This window comes from Corella eumyota, chromosome 5, assembly GCF_963082875.1.
Source record: "Corella eumyota chromosome 5, kaCorEumy4.1, whole genome shotgun sequence".
NCBI classification, from domain to species: Eukaryota; Metazoa; Chordata; class Ascidiacea; order Phlebobranchia; family Corellidae; genus Corella; species Corella eumyota.
This window is the reverse complement of record NC_137494.1, coordinates 5407840-5429001: the sequence shown is the minus strand read 5'-3', so window position 1 is coordinate 5429001 and position 21162 is coordinate 5407840. Positions and strand designations below refer to the sequence as shown.

The 21162-nt window shown below is 29.5% G+C and overlaps 4 protein-coding genes and 1 pseudogene across 4 annotated transcripts; 2 read left to right on the top strand and 3 right to left on the bottom strand.

Annotated features, from left to right (window-relative positions):
- Nucleotides 1–433: 433 nt before the first annotated feature.
- On the bottom strand, nt 434–3904 carry LOC145753344 (prostaglandin G/H synthase 2-like). The gene is made up of 13 exons (XM_082569753.1): nt 3835–3904; nt 3554–3676; nt 3198–3341; nt 2918–3065; nt 2597–2771; nt 2210–2435; nt 1950–2039; nt 1781–1836; nt 1553–1735; nt 1252–1399; nt 986–1138; nt 784–881; nt 434–619 (listed from the first exon to the last, which is right to left on the bottom strand). The coding sequence occupies exons 1-13, from the start codon at nt 3902–3904 to the stop codon at nt 434–436; spliced, it is 1800 nt and encodes a 599-aa protein (XP_082425879.1).
- An 816-nt stretch (nt 3905–4720) lies between these two features.
- Nucleotides 4721–7171, bottom strand: LOC145753343 (prostaglandin G/H synthase 2-like; annotated as a pseudogene).
- A 1410-nt stretch (nt 7172–8581) lies between these two features.
- On the top strand, nt 8582–11469 carry LOC145753342 (prostaglandin G/H synthase 2-like). Its single transcript, XM_082569752.1, has 12 exons — nt 8582–8588; nt 8739–8861; nt 8981–9115; nt 9199–9342; nt 9412–9590; nt 9720–9961; nt 10053–10144; nt 10213–10496; nt 10607–10754; nt 10824–10976; nt 11062–11159; nt 11290–11469. Exons 1-12 carry the CDS (start codon nt 8582–8584, stop codon nt 11467–11469), a joined length of 1785 nt encoding a protein of 594 aa, XP_082425878.1.
- A 649-nt stretch (nt 11470–12118) lies between these two features.
- Nucleotides 12119–17062, top strand: LOC145753748 (negative elongation factor B-like). The gene is made up of 14 exons (XM_082570188.1): nt 12119–12300; nt 12467–12675; nt 12981–13124; nt 13206–13320; nt 13459–13580; nt 13789–13937; nt 14222–14324; nt 14404–14478; nt 14728–14922; nt 15026–15087; nt 15186–15292; nt 15433–15577; nt 15733–15841; nt 16072–17062. The coding sequence occupies exons 1-14, from the start codon at nt 12147–12149 to the stop codon at nt 16213–16215; spliced, it is 1833 nt and encodes a 610-aa protein (XP_082426314.1). The 5' UTR covers nt 12119–12146; the 3' UTR covers nt 16216–17062.
- On the bottom strand, nt 15953–19760 carry LOC145753341 (uncharacterized). Its single transcript, XM_082569750.1, has 8 exons — nt 19503–19760; nt 18278–19369; nt 17977–18179; nt 17545–17765; nt 17282–17440; nt 16903–17105; nt 16624–16764; nt 15953–16535 (listed from the first exon to the last, which is right to left on the bottom strand). Exons 1-8 carry the CDS (start codon nt 19758–19760, stop codon nt 16383–16385), a joined length of 2430 nt encoding a protein of 809 aa, XP_082425876.1. The 3' UTR covers nt 15953–16382.
- Nucleotides 19761–21162: the final 1402 nt, after the last annotated feature.

The window sequence follows — 21162 nt, the reverse complement described above, 5'->3', positions numbered from 1 at the left end:
TCTTTGTTGTATAACTGAGTTTAATTAAAAATTCTTATTTTAACATACGTAAGAAAGCTATACAGCTACGTTATTTATTTAATAATTTCCTTGACATACACGCGTAACACTGCTAATACATATCTGCGCTGCGTATCATGCGAACTAAGAAGGATCTGATTAAAAATACGAAAAAGGGAGAATGATATTTTCTTGCACGTTTGTTGCTGGGTATTTCCCCATCAGCGGTTTACGTCAGCTACCGCACTTTAAGGTAAAATGTCGCGAATAATTGAACTAGTAGAAACCAGATTAATAGTTGTCAGGTAAAATCTATCAACTTGTATTTAATAAATTAAACTAAATCGAGTTTACACTTATTGAGTAATAAAGTAATTGGGTTACACGAATATTAGTTTCTGAATAAAATTGTCTATTTGTTGAGTTGTTTTTGTTACAGTTCAGTTTTTGTTTGTTTTTTCCAAATTTTTTTATCGGTTTGTTGTTCAACATCGAACAACACTTCTGATGTATCAACATTGTCTTCCCTGACGTCATCGTCGTCTTTGTAAACTACGTCATCAGGAACAGTAAACAAAATCTTAGGACATTCTCCCTCTACGTTTCGACAAATGACTTTCTGTTTAAAAAAAATTAAAGGAGAGCTATTTAGTTTACAGTCATACAGCCAACGTGTACAACAAGAGTTTATTATTTTAATAAATTAATTTTCTTACACTTGTAAATCTGTAATTAAGGTGGTTTAAGTTTGTTTATTTTAAGTAAAAATTTGATTTACCAAACCTGCATAGTTGTGTCTTCTATAAGTTTCATGAACTTTTCTCCACCAAATGTGCTCGGTTTCCACCAACCGGGGGAAGCAAGTGGGTTACCCCATATTCCTGTCGAACAAAATATCTTTTCAAATAACATATATTTTTTTAAATTAATTTAATAAACAATTATTTTCTAGTAAATGCAATTGCGGGTTTAAATAAATAAATACCTTTAAAAGCATGATCTCTAACCATTTTTAACAAAAGTGCCCCGAAAATATGTGTTTTAACAGCATGGTTTTCACAGTAAAGTCCTGGATAAAACTCCACGGCATCAACGTCACCATACACTTTTTCAAGTTCAGCTGCTACTACTTTTTCACCTACAAAAGGTAAATAAAATTACAATTAACAAAGTGTTAAACTTGTAATTTAATTATACCATTTTAATCTGGATAAAAACAAAATATTTGATGCTTGGCAGATTTTGTTTTACCTGTTAGTTCTTCAAATGTCTTGTAAGGTGGCAAATCGAAATGTCTTCTATAGTTGTTAAATGACTGTAGCCGCAGTCTTCTGCTATCTTCTAAAATCTTTCTTGTAACAAACATAGTGGATTTTCCAAAGTTTTTGCCTTGATAACCCTTTTAACAAAAAGGTGGAAGTGGATGTTATTTTTACAACTACAGATTATTTTGTTTTGACGTGGTCGGAACTCAAGAAAATTAAACACCACAACTATTTATTTAGTTACCTATTTTTTAATACAGATAATTGTAATGTTAGATATTTCTAACCTTTCCAGCAAATTGGTTGTTTAGTTCTTTTATTACATTTCCAATTCCGGCCTTAACAATAGGCTCCGGATTAAATACTATCTCTTTAATACGATACTTTTTCTTGTTTAGTGTTATTTCATTGGGAACCAATGTGTGCATTTGATAAAGAATATCAAACTCAATGTGAATTTGGTTGTAGTACTGTATTTAATTAAAAAACATCTACGGAAAATAGCCAATGTTGACTGTTGATGTGCCCAGATAATCGATGTAATCTTTTAAAGTAACGCTGATAGTTTCACCTGATTTTAAGCAAAAAAACAGCATTGTAATTATCAATAAGATATTTTTTTTGTATTAAATGTATTCATGGCAGAAAATTTTGTAATACAAGTTGTTGACAACAGTTACGAACCTATGATAATTAATCTAGTTGTTTGAAACAACCGTTCGTCGTCCCAACTAGGATGTTCTACCTTCAACAAATCACAAACTCGATTATGTTCTTTGTAAATAAAAATTAAAAAATAAATAAATCTATCATGTAAAATTTTGATATTAAACCTAATAAAATCTAAGACTATTCAAATGTAATATGTCTTTAAAATTTTGTCTGCCAAAATTTTATTTGCAACCCAAACAGGGCTTAACAACCTTACCTTATCCAAAGAGAACCCCATACTAAAAAAGTGGGCAATGATGTAAATCGGTTGTTTCCGTAGATAAACCTATACTCTTCAGCCACGTATTCCGCCCCCAAAATATCCTTGACGTCAGTCTGATTCATGAGTGGGGGAAACATCTCTCCATTGACAATGTGAATTTTCATTTTTCCATCGACGTGGGAACGAAGTTGATGTTGTCGTTTAAGGTCCAATCCGTAAACGTGAGAGCAACTTATCTATAATTTAAAAACAAAAACGCATTTTAAAATACAGTTGCGCTGTAACTTTTTCTATATAGATATGGATAAAACATATAAAATCTTTCCCATGCATTTATTTAACTGCGTTCTGTGACTTATGATATGCTACAAATAACTAATTTGTTTAAGATTCTTACTCCATGATGGTCTTTTTGAAATGGTCTTCCTTTTACCCGGTCAATGTGAATTAACTGGTGTGTAAAGTGCTGGTTCCAAAATGGTACATTTAAACTGGTTCTATGTGGACATGGAATAAATTTCTCTCGTTGTAGAAGTTTTTCAATAACTAAATCAATACTGGGCTGTTGTTTGCTTCCTATACGCAAGAAAAAATCAAGGTATATTTTAAAACTGAAGTTTCTATTAATTTCTGCTTGCGTAGTGCAAATAGTAATTGAACTTTACCTGCCAATACTTATAAGCTTCTACTAAAAGTTAAAGTTAAAATTTTATGTTACATGCCTTTAACGCCTAAAGGAGTTGGGCAGTTTAAGGGAACTGGTGGTAACATTCTGGCATGTAAAGAGTTATTTATATATCCATTCCAAGTCGGGTACGACTCCATTCCTCTATACATTGCAGGATCTGGAACATTTAATATCTTTCCTAAAACACGAAAAAGTTTCCGTTTTTTTTTCGTAGGAAAAATCGGGAACTAAAGTGTTTAGTTTATTAAGTTTAAAAAGCCGTTAAATTAAATTAAATTCTAAATTTTAGTGTACATTTCTTGATATTTACCAAGAATAAAAGATTGTAAAAGAAATGTCCGTATCCCAGTAACAGAGTTAGCAAAGTTGCTTATAACCTTGTATTCTAGTAAAGCGCTAATAAATTCAACTAAATTGGTTGAAACCCAGTTCCCAATTTTTCCGGATAAATACACTACACAAAAAATGTTTTAGTAAAAAAGACAACATTTCTGGTTAAAAAAACTAAAATTTATAAGCAGTGGAATTAGTTAATAATCTGTTAACATAATGTACTACGTTTTAGTGTTTGAATATAATGTTGAGACTTTTTTAAAATTGTTGTTCTAAATTTGGTATAACAAAATTGTATTTGCTAAATTAGTTTAATTTAAACTTAAGTTTTACTTGATTTGCAATTTGTTCCGTGATATCCTGTACGAGTACAATCACATTTGTAATCCTCTCCAGTCTTTTCAATAGAAACACATATTCCTCTATTCTCACAAGGAAACGAACAGCATCCGTCATCTATATATATTCACATGCCATTTTAACACATTTTTTGTTGCTAATGTTATTTTTATAAATAAAATTTATACATTAAATAAACCGATTTAGATAAGCTACAATTTCAAGGGTAACGAAAATATTTATTTATCCTAAAAAAATTTTTTATAAAAACTTACATGCTAATGATTTGTTAACTGCTATGCAAGTAGCTATAAACAAAACAAATGTATACATTCCAGCAACCATAATAATTATAAAAATAAAAGTTTTTTTATCAGTTATTTAGGCTTCTAAACAACTATTAGAAAATATTTATTAGTATGCTCAATTTATAATTATAGCAGCAGCGCTTATAATTATCAAATAAGAGGGATCACTTGTTCTAGCTAATACCCTCTTGTACTTTACGGCACTGCCTTATTTTCCCTCGTACTTTACAGACTTACCTAATTTTTTTCCGTGCTTTACAGGGCTAGCTAAATTATTTTCTTGTATTTTATGGCCTTACCTGATTCTTTCTTGTATTTACGGTCTTCGCCAATATCTCTCGAACTTTACGGTTCTAATATTTTTCGAGAACCGTTAGGTACAAGTAATCCAATAAAAGTTGCAAAGACAAGTAATCCAATAAAAGTTGCAACAAGATAAAGTATATTAGGTTTAAACAAAAAAGTTAACAAACGTAACAAAAACAAAGCGTTACATGACTACAAAAACGAGTTTTTTTATGTTTCCTGAAAAACGTATGCTTAGTTTAATAAGCCAGAATATAAACATTAGTATTTAATCACTATTTTTATTCCCAAACCTTAATGTCTCTCTATTTTTTTAATCAATTGGATCAGGTTAAAAATGTATTTTTATTTATTTTTAAAAGTTTTTGTAATATTTGCTTTTCTTGCGAATAAGTTCTTCAATTCGGAAATTTGGAAAAAAATGATATTATAGGCTTTAACACAATTTTTTTTCTATTTTTTATTTTTTTTATTTATTTGTTTATAGCAAATTAAACAAACTTTATTTAAAATAAATAAAAAGGAATTTTATGTGCAAAATTAGTTTTTATAATTCAGTTTTTAATTTTTCCCAAGCTTCACCGTCAGGGTGATCAGTCTTAAATAACAGCTCAGACATGTCGACATTATCATCACTGGTGACGTCATCATCCGGTTTGTATTTTACGTCATTGGGTACTGAAAATCTAAACTCTGAACACTTCCACTTTACGTTGCGACAAATTAATTCTTATAACAAAAAATCAAACTTAAATTTTTTTTAAAAAAAGGATTATTTAAAGTGTAGTTTTTATTAAAAAGTTGAAGTAAACGGTTAAAAGGTAAAAGTGCTAATTTAAGTGTAGTTTTTAATAGGATATTGCTAAGTAATACTTAGACATGATAAAAAATTCATAATTTTTCACAAACCTGCATGGTGGTATTTTTAACCAGGTTAAAAAAAACTTTTTCCCGCCAAACGTGCTTGGTTTCCACTAACCTGGTGAAGCTATAGGACTTGCCGATATTCCTGCATTTAACAATTTAAACGTTACTTAATTTAATAAGAAATAACTTTGTGACAAAACATGACATGTGTTTTCCGTGATATTACCCAAAATGTTATAACTGTTAGCTGTTTTAGGTTTTTTGTTTACCTTTAAATGCATGTCTTCCAATAATTCGCATTAACACTTCTTCGAATATCTTTTTTTTAAATAATTTTTCCTCGCAATACAGCCCGGGGTAAAATTCCACTGCTTTAATATCAATATATTATTCTTTCAGCTTGGCAGCTACAACTTTTTCCCTATAAAAAAACATGCATAATTTTAAAACGGCTATTTTTTTGCGTTTTTTTGCTTAATATTTTATCAGTAAGTTCTTCGAATGTCTTATAGGGTATTAACCCGAAATATCTTCTGTAGTTGTTGAAAGATTGTAGTTTAAGTCGTCTGCTATCCTCTAAACTTGTTTTTGTAACAAACATAGTCGCTGCTTTAAAGTTTTTGCCTTGATAGCTCTAGTAAAAATTGGTAGAATATAAAAATTATGTACTATATATATTTAATTTAAAATAAATTTTTGTGACATAAAAAATGTTAAAAGTACTTTTCCAGCGAATTGTGTGTTTAGTTCCTTAAACACATTTTGAATACCAGCCTTGACAATTGGTTCTGGGTTGTAAATTAACTCTTTAATGGAATATCTTTTCTTGTTTAAAGTCATTTAATTTGAAACCAATGTAAGCACTTGGTACAAAATGTCAACGTAAATTTGGTTGTAGTATGGCATTTGATTAAATAATAGTTCAAGAGAATAGTCGAGGTTGATCTTATGACACCCAGGTAAAAAACGTAATCTTTTAAAGTCACGCTTATCGTTCCGCCTAAAATACAATCAACAATTATTTTTAAAGTAGTTCATTTGAACAACAAATACAAAAAGTTGTTTAACCTATATTGATCAAAATCTAGTTGTTTGAAACAATCTCTCGTCGTTCTAATTGGGGTGTTCTATTTTCAACAAATCACAAACTCTATTATGTTCCCTGTTAATATTTAGCTTTTTAACACTGCCAAATTTAAAAAAAAAATATTTTAATATTATAATAAATTACCTGATCTATATTGAACAACCCCAAACCAAAAACATTGGCAATAAAGTAAATTTACTATTTCCATAAATAAATCTGCACTCTTCAACAACATTATCTGCACCCGAAATATCAGTAACGTCAGTTTGATTCATAAGTGGGGGAAACATCTCGTCGTTAATGACGTGGGTTTTCATTTTTCCATCCACATGGGATCGAAGAGCACTTTCTCTTTCCAGATTCAACTCGTAAATATGGCTACATCCAATCTAAATAAAGTGTCTTAAATTTTAGATTTTAAAACTACTGGTTAAAATAGTGTACCAATTAAAGAATACTTGTTCGTTTTCTTTATTATTTAACAAAATACATGTTTATTGTATTTAAAACATTTACTGCGTGATCTTTATTTTGAAACGCTTTTTCTTTTACTCGGACGATTTGAAATAATTGATATGTAAAGTGTTGGTTGTAAAATGAAAAGTTTAGATTGGTTCTAATTGGGTTAGGTATAAATTTGTCTCGTTTTAAGACTTTATCTTATACTAGCTCAATGCTCGGCAAATCTTTGCTACCGTTACTAAAAAAATTAACTAGTAATTAAGCTAGCAAACAGGTTAATTAATATTTTTCGTACTTTTAAATTTAAACTTTTAGGTGATTAAGTTAATCATTTCAAGACAGTTTAAAGGTGGAATATTTGCCAAGTTAAATCAGGTTACGGGGCATATCTTTCAATCAGCTCTGAGCGACTAATAACTTTAACTTTTTTTCGCTTTAAATCAAATAATCGTTAATCAATTGATGGTTGAGTTATTTACCTTCGACTCCTATTGGAGTAGGAAAATTTAAAGGAACGGGTGGCAATGCCCTAACATACACTGAGTCGTTAAGGTAACCATTATATGTCCGATAAAATTCCATGTCTCTATATAATGCTGGATCAGCTAATCTTGAAATCGTACGTTGCATGAATTTTAAAAAGTTTGAATAAGCATGTTGGAATATTTAATAAACCTAAATTTTATGAAAGTGATTTCAAAAACCTTAATCTTATCTAATCTACTTCGTTAATAGTATTTCTTAACACTTTAAATGTACTAAGTAGGTATTCTGCAGTTACCAATATCCAATCAGAAAACCTTGTGGATAAAAATCCTAAAAAGTTTTTTTGTTTAAAGCCCCTATTGTTTTTTAAATTATTAAACTGTATATAACAAACAGCTAAAAGAATAAATACATTTTGAGTATTGAGTTGAAAAGTAAAGAGATTTTATGGGCTGAATTTTTTTTTTTTAAATCTCGAATAATAGATTCATCTCAAATAATAGATTCGACTTGTCACACTATCTGATGACGTCATGATTTTGTTTGTATTTCACGTCTTCGGTTACTGAAAACCTAAACTCTAGGTACTTTAGGTTTGGGTCCTAAAGGCTAACTAAAAATTGGTAGATTAATTTATAATGAGTTCCTTATACGTAGATTAATTTATAATGAGTTCCTTATACGATATCACTAAATACTTCGAAATGGATACTGTAAAGCATATATAAATATATATATATACATATTAAAAAAAAACGCAACAATAATAGGAAATTCAGCAAGGTCATTTTATATAAAAGTTAACCTAGCAGTTAAAATAAAAATATTTGTTACGAAACACTTTTCGCACTATGACCGCTTCTACCGCAATAAAGTTAACAATACCCGGCCTTTTACGTTAGGAATAAAAATATTAAAAAAAAATTTAATATTTGGTTTATACATTCAGACCGAGCTCAAACATATGACTAGTAGTAAATATATTAATCATAACATTTCGGTTGATTAATGATTGTGATTAGCATAATAAAATGGTTCATAATGTCATTTATGCAATGACATCACAAAACGTTAAATAGTATTGCTCGGTTAAAAACAGTAAATGTCTTATAGGCAGAAAAATTACACAAAAAATTCCTAGTTACGGGTTGCAATAAGTGTAAATAAAGAAAACAGCCCTAGGCAACTGGCTAAAAAAATTTAAAATATCAGATGAAAAAAATTATTTGCACTTAACCGCGTCGTGTAACCGGAAACTACTTTAAATAGGCGTTTGTATTAAAGTTTGTTATGTTATGTTAGGAACAAAATTTATGACACTTTGCCTAAATAAGAACTCTAAGCTTTATTTTATTCGTAACAGTTTAAACTTATTTACTTTTATACATTATTTGTAACCTATATGCAAGTTATTAGCTAAAGTTGGACAGTTAACTTGATATGAAAATTAATTTAAATATTTTGATTGTATCGTTGGTACTATGTTTATTAATAGCAAAATGTGCTATGGCATGTAAGTAGCAGTTTAGTATTTTTACTTTAGTTGCTTTAAAGTCTGTTTAAGTTAACAATACTGCTTAAAACTATAACTATTATAAGTTAATCAAACAAAGTCAGTTAAGTTTCTCTAACGTGTGTTAATTAGTTTTTTTGTTTTTTAAAGATGACAGTTGTTGTTCGTACCCTTGTGAAAATAGGGGGATATGTACTTCGCTTGGAAAAGGTGGGGAGACTTATGAATGTGATTGTGCTAATACTGGGTATTACGGAACACACTGTGAAAACGGTACGCCACATCAATTTTTACCACAAATAATAATACAATTTACTTAATTGACACACATAAGTTTTATTTATTCAACAATCAAAAATAAATGGTATTTAACCATTTTTATATTTCTTTAGGTTTTTTATCCACAAGGCTTTCTAATTGGCGAACAGCAACTTTACAATACTTACTTGGTTCGTTTCAAGTGTTGAGAGATATTGTTAATGCAGTAGATTGGATCCGAACAAGATTTTTGAAATTGTACCTTATCGGTATGTCTTTATAGATTTGGTTGTTATTCAATGTCCCAACAAGTCATTTTAAAATTTTAAATAATTTTTAAATTTTATACAAGCCTATATTTCGAGAATATCTTATCCAGCATTATATAGAGGAATGGAATCTTATCCGACATACAATGGTTACCTCAACGACTCAATGTATGTGAGATCATTGCCACCTGTACCTTTAAACTGTCCTACTCCCATGGGCGTCAAAGGTATAAAATTGAACAATATATTTATAATTAAAATATAAAAATATTTGTTTCACTTATTTTTTTGTACAGGTAACAAAGAGTTGCCGAGCGTTGATTTAGTATACGACAAGGTTTTAAAGCGAGAAAAATTTTTACCCGACCCAGGTAGGGCCAACTTAAACATACCGTTCTACAACCAACACTTTACACATCAATTGATTCAAGTCGATCGAGTAAAGGGAAGACCGTTTCAAAATGAAGATCACGCAGTAAATGTTTTAAATATAATTAAACATGTATTTTGTTGAATATTAAAAAAAACAATGAAACAAGTGTTTCTTGGTACACGAATTTCAACCAAACGTTTAACACTTTAAATTTAATTACAACTCGTTTAGATTGGATGCAGTCATATTTACGGGTTAAATCTGGAAAGAGAAACTGCGCTTCGATCTCATGTAGATGGAAAAATGAAAACCCACGTCATTAACGACGAGGTGTTTCCCCCACTTATGAATCAAACTGACGTCACTGATATTTTGGGTGCAGATAATGTTGTTGAAGAGTACAGATTTATTTATGGAAATAGTAGATTTACTTTATTGCCAATGTTTCTGGTTTGGGGTTCAATATGGATCAGGTAATTTATTATAATTTTAATGTTTTTGCAAGTTATTTTTTTGCATTTCTTTAATGTTAAAAACATTTTATGGAATGTGTTATATTTACAGAGAACATAATCGAGTTTGTGATTTGTTAAAGATAGAGCATCCTAATTGGGACGACGAAAGATTGTTCCAAACAACTAGATTGATCCTTATAGGTTTGGCTTCTTTTACATTTATACATTGAATTAATTAGTTTTCAAATTACCTATTGGTTGTATTTTAGGCGAAACGATAAGCGTGACTTTAAAAGATTACGTTTTTTTATTGGGAGCCTTTAAAATCAACCTCGACTATTCTCCTGAAATATTATTTAATCAAGTGCCTTACCACAACCAAATCCACCTTGAGTTTGATATTTTGTATCAGATGCACACATTGGTACCAAATCAAATGACCTTAAACAAAAAGAAATATTCCATTGAAGAGTTAATATACAACCCAGAACCAATTGTCAAGGCTGGTATTGGAAATGTGTTTGAGGAACTTAAAACCCAATTTGCTGGAAAAGTCTGTTTTTTTTGTTTTTTTTATATTTTAGCATTTAGTTTTAAATATAAAAAGAAGCCTAAATATGTATCATATGTACGAAATTTCATATTTTAATAATATTTTTTTAGAGTTTTCAAGGCAAAAACTTTGGAAAGGCGACTATGTTTGTTACAAAATCAATTTTAGAGGACAGCAGACGACTAAGACTACAATCTTTTAACAACTATCGAAGATATTTCGGGTTAATACCCTACAAGACATTTGAAGAACTTACTGGTAAATATTAAACAAAAACATTATCCAATTTTTTTTTTCTTGGTATGTTGCATTTGTTGTGTTTTTCAGGGGAAAAAATAGTAGCCGCCCAGCTGAAAGAATTATATGGTGATATTGACGCAGTTGAATTTTACCCCGGGCTGTATTGCGAGAAAAAACTATTTAAACAACATACATTTGGGGATTTGTTAATGCGAATGGTCGCAAGTTATGCATTTAAAGGTTTTAATATTAAATGTTGTAAAAACACTATTTTAAAATTTTTTGTCTTGTTAAATAGATAAAAAATTTATTTGGTACATTGCAGGAATATCGGCAAGTCCTATAGCTTCACCAGGTTGGTGGAAACCAAGCACGTTTGGCGGGGAGGAGTTTTTCAATTTGGTTAAAAATACCACCATGCAGGTATATGTAAAAACAAAGCTTTTTAAAATAAAATTACCTTATTAAAAGAAATCATACAAATTACCTACCACAAGTGCATTGTAAATTTTTATCTAAAACATGGTTAAAAATGCCTTTTTTTTGACAAAAGGAACTAATTTGTCGCAACGTGAAGGGAAAGTGTCCTGAGTTTAGGTTTTCAGTACCCGATGACGTAAAATACGAACCGGATGATGACGCTAGTAATGATAATGTCGACTCCTCGCAGCTATTATTTGAGACTGATCACCCTGACGGTGAAGCTTGGAAAAAATCAAAAACTGAATTATAAAAAGCAAAATTTACCCTTGAAATTATGTTATTATTTCTTTATTCAAGATAATAAATATAAACAAGGTTTTATATGTTGACGTTTTAACTGCTCTCATTCTGTTGTGCCCTTTGGTAAGGCGTTAAAACGGTATAAACTCTTTCTAAACCAAAACTTAATCAAAAGCTTAATCATCAGGCAATTATAATCTATAACATCTCGATCTGCCAACTTGAGCCTGGGCCAGGGTAACTTATTTTACTCTATGTTTAGGTCGTAAAGTCGACCTTTTCTATCGAGGATAAATTAATACGAAAAGTTAATGAATATAAACAATATAAGTTTACTAGTCGGCAGTTTCTGCAGTCCGTGGTAAGAGTAGTGTTTTAGAGGTTTATTTAGAGTTTTTCAATATGTTGGCAGTTTACTTGCCCACAAAATAGTAAATACAAATCTTTGCCACTAATTATTATTTTGTTAAAACGCTTATCGCGCATATCGGACATGTCGCGCATACACATTTCCAGATGCTGAAGGCATTTTAAATTTTGCAGTCAGGCTAAAATCATTTAAAATTTGACAAAGAATTGTAGAAAAGTTAAGCTTAAACATTTGAACAGAAAGTTAAGCGCTTATTTTATTTTATACTAGATTGTCTAAGATTATTTCTTTTGCTGTGTAAAGTTATTTTAACAAAAATGGCGCAAGTTTTGGAAGATATGGGAATAGCTGGAAAAACTTTTTTGCAAGAGGCGCTAACTAACACGACTGATCCTTTGGGTGCAATTGAGGAATTTCAACTTGAAAATAGCATCCTTCTGCCTTCATTGCAGCCTGCTTTGCCATTGTTGGGTAAGTGGGCTATAATTAATTAAACCCCTGTTTTAGTTTTTTTACCTTTTTTAAAAACGATCAAAATTAGATTTTATTTTGGTACTGGTAATTGATTTTTTGACGCTTTGTTTTTTTAAAAAGTAGCTTTTTTAGAAAATGGTTTTATATTTATTTATATGTTTAGATTTGCATGACCTTAAAAGATTAGATTTTCATCAGTCTGTATTTGAAGTATTGCGGGATCGACTTTTAACTAAAATTAACGAAATATCAAAAAATAATGATGAAGAAACTAAAGAAAAACTTGAAGCCATTTTGGATAAAAGTTTTCCGTTAATCAAAATCGAAAGCCTGATTCCGGTTTCTATGCGACTGCTGCAACATTTACCAAAGGTTGATCTTATAAATCAAAAGTTGTTTATAATTTTTAAGCTATATATAAACATTATTTATTTTACAGTATTGTTATTATTTGTAAAATTAAACAAGATTTAGAAACTAAAATTTAAATAAAATTAAAATAAAATTTTTTTTTTAAAAATTGTGTTTTTTAATATATTTTTTAAGCTTTTTAAAAAAATAATTATTAGTATAAAATGGCAGATTTCCAAACATAAACATAAACTAATTTTAACTTTCTTGATTTTGTTATGTGATGCCTTTTTATTATTAAAACTATAACTTATATTTAATTTTAGGTTCCTGAAAAATATATATCAGCTTTAACAAAGGATAAAAATCTTTACAATGCATGTCCAATTGAAGTAAAGAGACAAATTTGGCAGAAAAATCAAACAATGTTTGGTGACGAAGTCTTACCTTTACTCACACAATATATTAAAGTAATTTAAATCTTAATGATTACTTTAATTTTTTAAAGTGTAATTTTTTTTTTCGATTTTTTAATTTGAATTATTACTTAGGCTAAAGAGTTGAATTTATTATCTGGAGACTGTACAGCGTCTAACAATTTCTTCAGCACTTTGCCAAAATCCCGAAGACAGAGTACTATCATTAAAACATTGACTGATATGATAGGTACATTTTTTTTAATTTCTACATTTGTAACTACGTACAGGCCTAACCAATTTTTTCATAACTCAAAAAATGAAATATATACCTCAACTTTGTATATATATACCTCAACTTTGTTAAATTTTTGATTGTGATTTGCAGGTAAAAACATTAGACTGTACGACATGGTTTTGCAATTTTTAAGAACTTTGTTTCTAAAAACCCACAACGTTCATTATTGTTCTTTAAGAGCTGAGATATTAATGTCACTACACGACCTGGAGGTAAAAAAAATTGCAAATATTCAAAAAAGGAACAGCATTATTTCTGTTTTTTTTTTAGCATAAAATGTATATAAATAAACTTTAAATTTAAATACCTTTAAATCAAATTATTCAGCCACTATGTGCTATCCACTATATTTTGTACAAAAATATATTTTTTATTGATATTTGTCAAGCAGAACAATGTTTTTTTTAATATATATCCTAGGTCACAGAAATATGTACAGTGGATCCATGTTACAAGTTTACCTGGTGTTTAGACGCTTGCAACCGAGAACATTTTGTTGATGTTAAGAGGGCAAGAGAGCTGCAAGGTTTTCTTGATAATGTGAAAAAGGGTCAAGAACAAGTGTTAGGGTAGGAATGTATACACTTAATTTGGTTTCCCATGATGCATTCTTTTAAATTGTACGAAAACAATAATTAATTAATATAAACAAGATTTGATTTAATGTTTTTTTCAAAATTTAGGAATGGTTAATGTTTTATTTCAAATATAGCTTAAAAGTTTTATTTTTTAAAGTTTTTAACCAATTTTGTGTATATATACTGTTATTTGAAACCAAAATTGTTTATTATTTTTTAATTTTTTTTATTTAATTATTTTTAATTTTTAAATTCTTTATTTTTTCCTTTTTTAGTGACTTATCTATGATTTTATGCGACCCATTTGCAGTTAACACAATGCTATGGAGTGTTCTAAAAAGACTTAATGAGTTAACAGTCAAAGACATTTTACCAAGGGTAATTTAAAAACATAAATAAATCTAACGTTAATGCTTTTTTTTTAATAAAAATAAATTTTTGAATATTTAATTTTTAGGAAAATATAGAGTTAAAATTGTTGTTAAGAATGTTGGCTTTAGGGCAGTCAGCTTGGGATATTATCAACAAACAGGTAAACATTTGATTTAATTAATATATAAATAAACTGCTTGCCAATAAATTTTGGTATTTTTCTCAATTTTTAGAATTTTAATTGACTATAATAGTTTTTTTTAATAGTTCGATGTCATTTAGTTTACCTGTCATAAATCTTAGTACAAAATAACAATATTTTAAAATTTAATAAAATAACTCTTGGTTGTCTTAGAAACTCACACAATGATAATCATATTTTAATTTTGATATTTTATTCTTTTTTAAGGTTTTTAAAGAGCCAAAAGTGGATCGTGAAATCACAACTCGTTTTCTCCCTAGTTTACTTTCAATTGGGGTTTGCGAGCAAATCATTCAGATTCAAAATAAATTAAAAAAACAAACAAACTCGACCTCAGATTCGGAAAATCAAAATGTTGAAACCACAGGCTCTAAAAGTTTAAAAAAGAAAACAAAGAAAAAGGCAAATAAAAACTCTTGAAATTTTTTGAACAAGCAAATATATTTCATTTGACTTAAACGTTACCGTTTTTTATATAATTTAAATTTGTTTTGAATTTTTTTAGGCGGATAAGAAAGAAAATGAAGATGAAAATATGCTTGACAGTCTTTTCACTTTTATTTCAAAGTAATTTGTTTATTAAAAATTAAAAAAAAAAAAATTAATTTTAGGTAAATATTTCATTTAATAATTACAATATTTAAATATTTATTTTATTTTTACAGAATGCTAGTAAAAGATCAGCTGAGTAGAATATTACTTATGTGGTTTGTTTTACATTTAATCAAAACCAAAAAGAAAGGACAACTGATCCAAATTCTTCCCGTATTAGGTAAATACATTTTGCATTAAAGATTTTATTAAAAAAAATACTTGATTTAATATATTATTTAACTATTACTACAGTATAGATATTTATGAAAAAATTATGTCAAATTTTTGATTTTTGTTTTAATTTACTAAATTTATCAGGAAAGTCTTTTAAAGAATGTGCAACTGACCCAGTATTTGTGCATGCAATAAGTTCTCAATTAACTACACATTCAGAAATGTTGACAGATGATAACTTCTGTAATGCTGTGTTCACTAAGTTACTTATTTCTTCAAAAACACTAAAGTAAGATTAAAAGTTTAAAAAATAATTTTTTTTTGAATTTTTAAAAAATATAGCATGTATGAGTTTAAATTTTTGTGTTTTTTTGCTGGAAAATTTTTTTAAGTATCTGTTCCTTTAAAAAAAAAGCTTGTTTTGTAATTAAATTTAATTTGCAGAGATATACAACACAGACAACTGCTCAGTTTGGTTATTTGTATTTGCCATAAACTATCGGAAACAAAATTAAAATTTCTTGTTACTAGACTTGAGCCAAGATCAAAAAAGGTAATTTTTTATTATTTGTTTACTTTCTTAGTGCATCAAACCTACAAAAAGTGGTACATTTTTAAAATTATTTTTTTCATATATGGATTTCAGTCAAAATTTTTTAAATTATTGCTAAAATTTATTGCATTTTTGAAAATGTTACAGTTATAAAGAACGTAATTTTTTTGCAAATTTGGAATTAAAAGCCAGATAAATTTAAAAAAATTATGCAATTTTTCTTAATTTAGGCTTCCGAACAAACAATTGAATTGCACAGCAAATTAAAAGACAAAGTAGCCTCACTACAAAAAACAACAACGTCATCAGACAATAATTTATCCTCGCCAACCCAAAATAATATATTGGGTGTGCCCACCCCTGCCCCGCTGTGAAATAAACAAATATTTTGTGCAAAAATTCAATAAAAATATATTAAAATTTATTTGGTGTATTTGAAGATTTTGTATAGAGAGCACCAAGCGACAAATTTTTAAGTTTGTGCAACATTTTTTGAAAAAAGTCTAATATTAATTCTGATGACGTCATAGTTCGGACAACGTCATTGCTTGATCCGGTAAACTTTGACGCAGTGGTTTCCCGAATCCGCCACAGCGACAAAACCACTTTGCGTAGTGGTGACACCCTGCGGGCCGTATAGTTGTTCTTGTTTGTTCTTAATAAAACCAATAAACAGGCCGCACTGGTCGAAAACCTAGTAGAATATAATCCAATATTTGATATGTATTTTGGTTTAAATTTCAAGTCTTCCAAGATATCTAAAATAAATGTATAGGCTATACCTGCAACCGGTTGTTGCCCCAGTCGGCCACGATCACGTGACCTTTGCTATCGATTGAGATACCGGTCGGTCCATTAAATTGTCCGATATCTTCACCCTGAGATCCAATACTACGAAGAAAAACCCCGCGTGCAGTGAATACCTAAAGTCAAGTAAATCGGGATTCGTTACCGTGCACAGTAAAAAGAAGGCAAAGAATACACTTCAATGCAATAACAATTACTTTATATAGTGACACACACCAAACCTATAAATCGAGATGGTAAAAAACAAAATTTACCTTAACACAGTGATTGTAAAAATCAGTTACAAATATCTCCCCATCTTGATTGACAGCCACATAGTGAGGCCCAGCTAACTGACCATCAGCTATACCACGTGAACCGAATTTTCGAATAAGTTTACCGTCGGGTTGAAAGATGAATAACTTACAGTGTTTGTTGTCGGCCACAATGACATTGCCATTGTTGTTTACACAAATTCCTGTAAAAATACACAAATCTTCTGTTGAAGTATATAATAAAATAGGAAAGAATGAAAAAATAAAAATTGAACGTCAAACACTTTTATCAACATTTTTAAATTGGATTTTAGTTTATTATTTAATTTTTAGAATTTTTATTTATATGCGAATAGTTGTAAATTTGTAATAATTCTACCTCGAGGTCCCATTAGTTTTCCTGCCCCAATTCTGGTGCAAAATTTCCCGTCCTCCGTGAAAATGTTCACGATCTTGTTATCGTAATCACTTACGGCTATGTGACCTGAATCCAATATCGCAATTCCAGTCGGACGCAGTATTTGGCCAACATTTCTCCCTAGGATTTAATTACAGAATTTTTAACTGGATTACATTTTTGTAGTTAATTTGATTTTTATTTATTGCAGTCAAATCACTGAATAACAGTTTCAGTATTCCTACCACGTTTTCCAAAACGAGTAACACACTTTGGTTTCTCATTTTTGTCGTCAGAAATTTCAAAAACTTGAACGCACTGGTTGTTGCTATCCGTTACGTAATAACGACCCTCTTTGCTTATAGCGACATCTTGTGGGTTGGCAAATTCGCCCTTCGATCTTCCTTTCGTCCCGAGCCGAAATAATTGATCGATATCAATAGGATTTCTGGCAAATTCGGAATCACTTTAACAATTTACATAAAAATTAAGTATTTTAACTCAAAATTTCTCTACACAATATACTATTTTTTTCATAGCTATAAAACTATTACTATTTTAATTTTTATTTCAACCCATCTGAAACTACTTAAATAAAGGCTTTATTTAAAACAAATATTTTGTGAAGCAGGTGTTTGTTTGGTAGGTGTCCTTTAATCGTTAAAATAATAACATACCTAAATCGTTTTCTTAATTCGTTTTGCTTTTTAGAAATTGTTCTTGAACTTGTTTTTTGGGTACAACTTGTTTTTGTAACTCCGTTTATAATAAAAGGACTGTTTTCAACATGCTCGCCATATAGTTTAACTTCTAAGCAGTATTGTCCAATTTCTTTTAGTCTAAATGTAATGTCGTACAACCCAGAATCAGTCGCATTTACCTGAAAACCAATAAGTATTATAATAAAAGTTAAATCACTTGGGGTTTTATTCATGTAAAATAGTAAGTTAAAATTAAACAGAAGAATCACAAACTTACTAAACATTGTATTTGATCCTTATCCAGCGTTGAAGTTTGGCTGCTGGGACTCTTTTTTGGTGTACTTGTTAAGTTTTTACTGCACATTGCAACTTCATCCAATAATAACGAAGTATTTAAGAGGTTATTATTATCTGGAAAATTAAGTAAGCTTTCATTTAATGTGTTTTCTGTTGACACATCGTCTTGTATTAAGATGTGTTTGTCTTGAACTCTGGTTAAAGTTGCACTAATATCAGCCATGCCGCTGGTATCAATATCACCATTAAAAGTTTTAGTGGTTAACGTCACGTTATATTCACAGTTGATTATACAGTGTTTTGTTAAATCCTGAAGAAAATTCGTGTTTAAGCTACTCTTGTGCGCTACTGCGCGACAACATAAAACTGTTCCGGCCTCTGAAATTTGTGTCGTGTCCAGTAACTCACTTATGTTTGAAGATTGTTTCCAAAACAAGTGTGCATTTTCTCTGGGTTGTTTAAATCTATCTTCCAAACATGATTTACTAGTTTTCAGTTTGTTATGTTTAATGTCTGTTATTGTGTCAATGCTGGGATTTTCAGCAGTACCTTGAAGTGATCCTGTACTTCCGTATCTCTGTAGGTTGTTTAGTTTTTCCCTCATTTTTTGATGAAACAAGTAAATATTATGGCATGTATCATTATCGCAGTTGATTTGAGTTTCTTGTAATTTTTCACCACAAAGTTCTTTTTCACAAGCTTCGTTGCTTTCATTATCAAATGTAAAGGATTCTTCGCAAGCCACACCGCTGTCCCCGTCATTAATCGCGTGATTCGAGGACAAATCGTCTAAATTGTCGTTAACGTATTTACACACCGATTCGTACGATTTAATTGCGTCTTCGATGTCATTTTTTTGCTTTTCCAATACAGTATATTTAAGCTGAAATTTGTCATCAATTTCTTCAAATATGCTATTTCTTTTTCCTGATAGTTCCCGATGTAGTTTTTCAAAGGTTTTATCGACTTCGCATTTCGCCAGATCCCGATTTAAAGTTAGCTGTTTACTGATTTTATCGATATTCAGATACCAGTCTGTCATAATATTGTTTTGTTTCTGCAAAGATTTGACCTGAAAAAAAGTAACTTACTTTAGTTTAACTTATAGACAAAATATTGATTCTTTTAAATAAGTGAAAGGCTATAAATCAATTAGTTGACAAGCAATTAATTATGGTTAAAAGTAACTTATAAACAATTGTTACTTGATCCAGCATTTCTTGTTTACAAGTATCAGCTAATTCCTTGAATGTTACAAAATCATCTATTTTTTCATCATGTTCTTTAATGCATTCCTGACATACTAGTTCACCACACTGACCACATGGTCTTATCAAAACATTTTTTTCGTGATGATGACAATCAATTACTTTGTTACATGGTTTTGTTGGTTTAGATTCGACTAGTTTCAGTTCGTTGTTGTTTTTAAATCCTTTGTTTTCCGTGTTATTATTACTATCCATATTTTATGTCTAAAGAAAATCACAAAACAAATATTAAAACAAAACAATATACAAATTGTTTAACATTGATGTTTAAATTTTTGGGCGCTTGGTGGGATTCAACCGGGGCCAATACTTTTCTTTCATTGGTTATCGCAAACAAACGATATGTTATCGTTAATAATTAAAATTAATCGTATTTGCGTTCGACAGTAAACAGGCTTACGCAATGTTATAACCAATCTGTTGTTCAAAATTTAATGCTGTCTAGTGTGGCAATTTGAAATAAACACATGTAAATTACAATTTTGGAACAGCAATTCGATAGCCTATACTGTACAGTCTCGAAAAAGTGTAAGATAGTTATAACACTGACAATGTAGCCTCATATTTTCAACAGTTCTAAATCTTTTATACATTTCTCAGATATTTACGAACATAAATTAAATACATAAACTAGCTTTCATATAAAATTGTTACTACAAAGCTGTTACCAATATCTCAACAGGCGATCGATATAGTTCCTAAATCCCAAGCTTAAACCGCGTAATGCTATTGACAATGAATTGACCTACGTTAAACAATTCTAATTAGTAGCACAACACGCCTTAATAACAACAAGTTAAGCCATTGCTTGTAAATCTGTCAACAAGTACTATTAACAATACGAAATCAGCATATTTATATAGCCTACTATACGTGCCACTTTTCTTTAAGCATAAATTACCCTGGATTTATTATAGAAGTGCTTAACCTAATAAAGTATAAATTAATATCAGTCCTTTATTGGCCCCCCTTATTAATTTAACAAAGACTGTTATTTTATTTCAAATATCTCATTAAATCCAAACAATAAACCTTTTGAAATCTCACTGGTATGTTATAGCTATTGTTACGACTCACCATTGGACAACAATATTTAAAAATATCTAGTCTATGTTTAACCTTGCGCTATACATATGCATATTCTCATTCTTGTATGTTTACCTGTACACTGAAATTCAGAACAAAGTATGTTGACTTTGGCAGTTTATTGTTTAATGTAAAGTGTACCCTGGGCGTGAAGTTAAATATTAAATTTACATTGTACATGGTAAAACATTTTTTAATGACATGTCGGTAATAAAACATTAATAACACTTGACATCGTGTGTGTTGGATTATGTGTTTATTAAAAAAAAGAACTACAATACACACTTTTTCAATTGTAGGTGCAAGTGTAAAAATCCAAATACTTAAAATGCCTTTCTGTGTAAAAAGAACTTTGGCTTGCATCGCATGCATAAATAACTGGCGGTTTTGGGATAGGAATTATTCATGAGATAATCAATACGTGCGTTTGTTTTTTGTTTGTTTTATTTTTGATTAATTTTATGTAGTAATTGTAAAAAAAATTACGAAATTTGACTTAAAATGATCAATT

Bases quoted from the DNA above. Each gene is read 5' to 3' on its own strand.
- LOC145753344 (XM_082569753.1), bottom strand. From the start codon at position 3,904: ATGGTTGCTGGAATGTATACATTTGTTTTGTTTATAGCTACTTGCATA. The intron at 2,436-2,596 runs GTAAGAATCTTA...TTTAAATTATAG, and splicing joins TTCAAAAAGACCATCATGGA to ATAAGTTGCTCTCACGTTTA. The intron at 2,040-2,209 runs GTTCTCTTTGGA...TTATTTACAAAG, and splicing joins GCCCACTTTTTTAGTATGGG to AACATAATCGAGTTTGTGAT.
- LOC145753342 (XM_082569752.1), top strand. The intron at 10,497-10,606 runs GTCTGTTTTTTT...ATATTTTTTTAG, and splicing joins AAACCCAATTTGCTGGAAAA to AGTTTTCAAGGCAAAAACTT. The intron at 10,977-11,061 runs GTTTTAATATTA...GGTACATTGCAG, and splicing joins CGCAAGTTATGCATTTAAAG to GAATATCGGCAAGTCCTATA.
- LOC145753748 (XM_082570188.1), top strand. From the start codon at position 12,147: ATGGCGCAAGTTTTGGAAGATATGGGAATAGCTGGAAAAACTTTTTTG. The intron at 14,325-14,403 runs GTAATTTAAAAA...TTTAATTTTTAG, and splicing joins TCAAAGACATTTTACCAAGG to GAAAATATAGAGTTAAAATT. The intron at 15,293-15,432 runs GTAAATACATTT...TAAATTTATCAG, and splicing joins CCAAATTCTTCCCGTATTAG to GAAAGTCTTTTAAAGAATGT.
- LOC145753341 (XM_082569750.1), bottom strand. From the start codon at position 19,760: ATGGATAGTAATAATAACACGGAAAACAAAGGATTTAAAAACAACAAC. The intron at 17,441-17,544 runs GTAGGAATACTG...ATTAAATCCTAG, and splicing joins TACTCGTTTTGGAAAACGTG to GGAGAAATGTTGGCCAAATA. The intron at 16,765-16,902 runs GTAAATTTTGTT...ACTTGACTTTAG, and splicing joins TTTACAATCACTGTGTTAAG to GTATTCACTGCACGCGGGGT.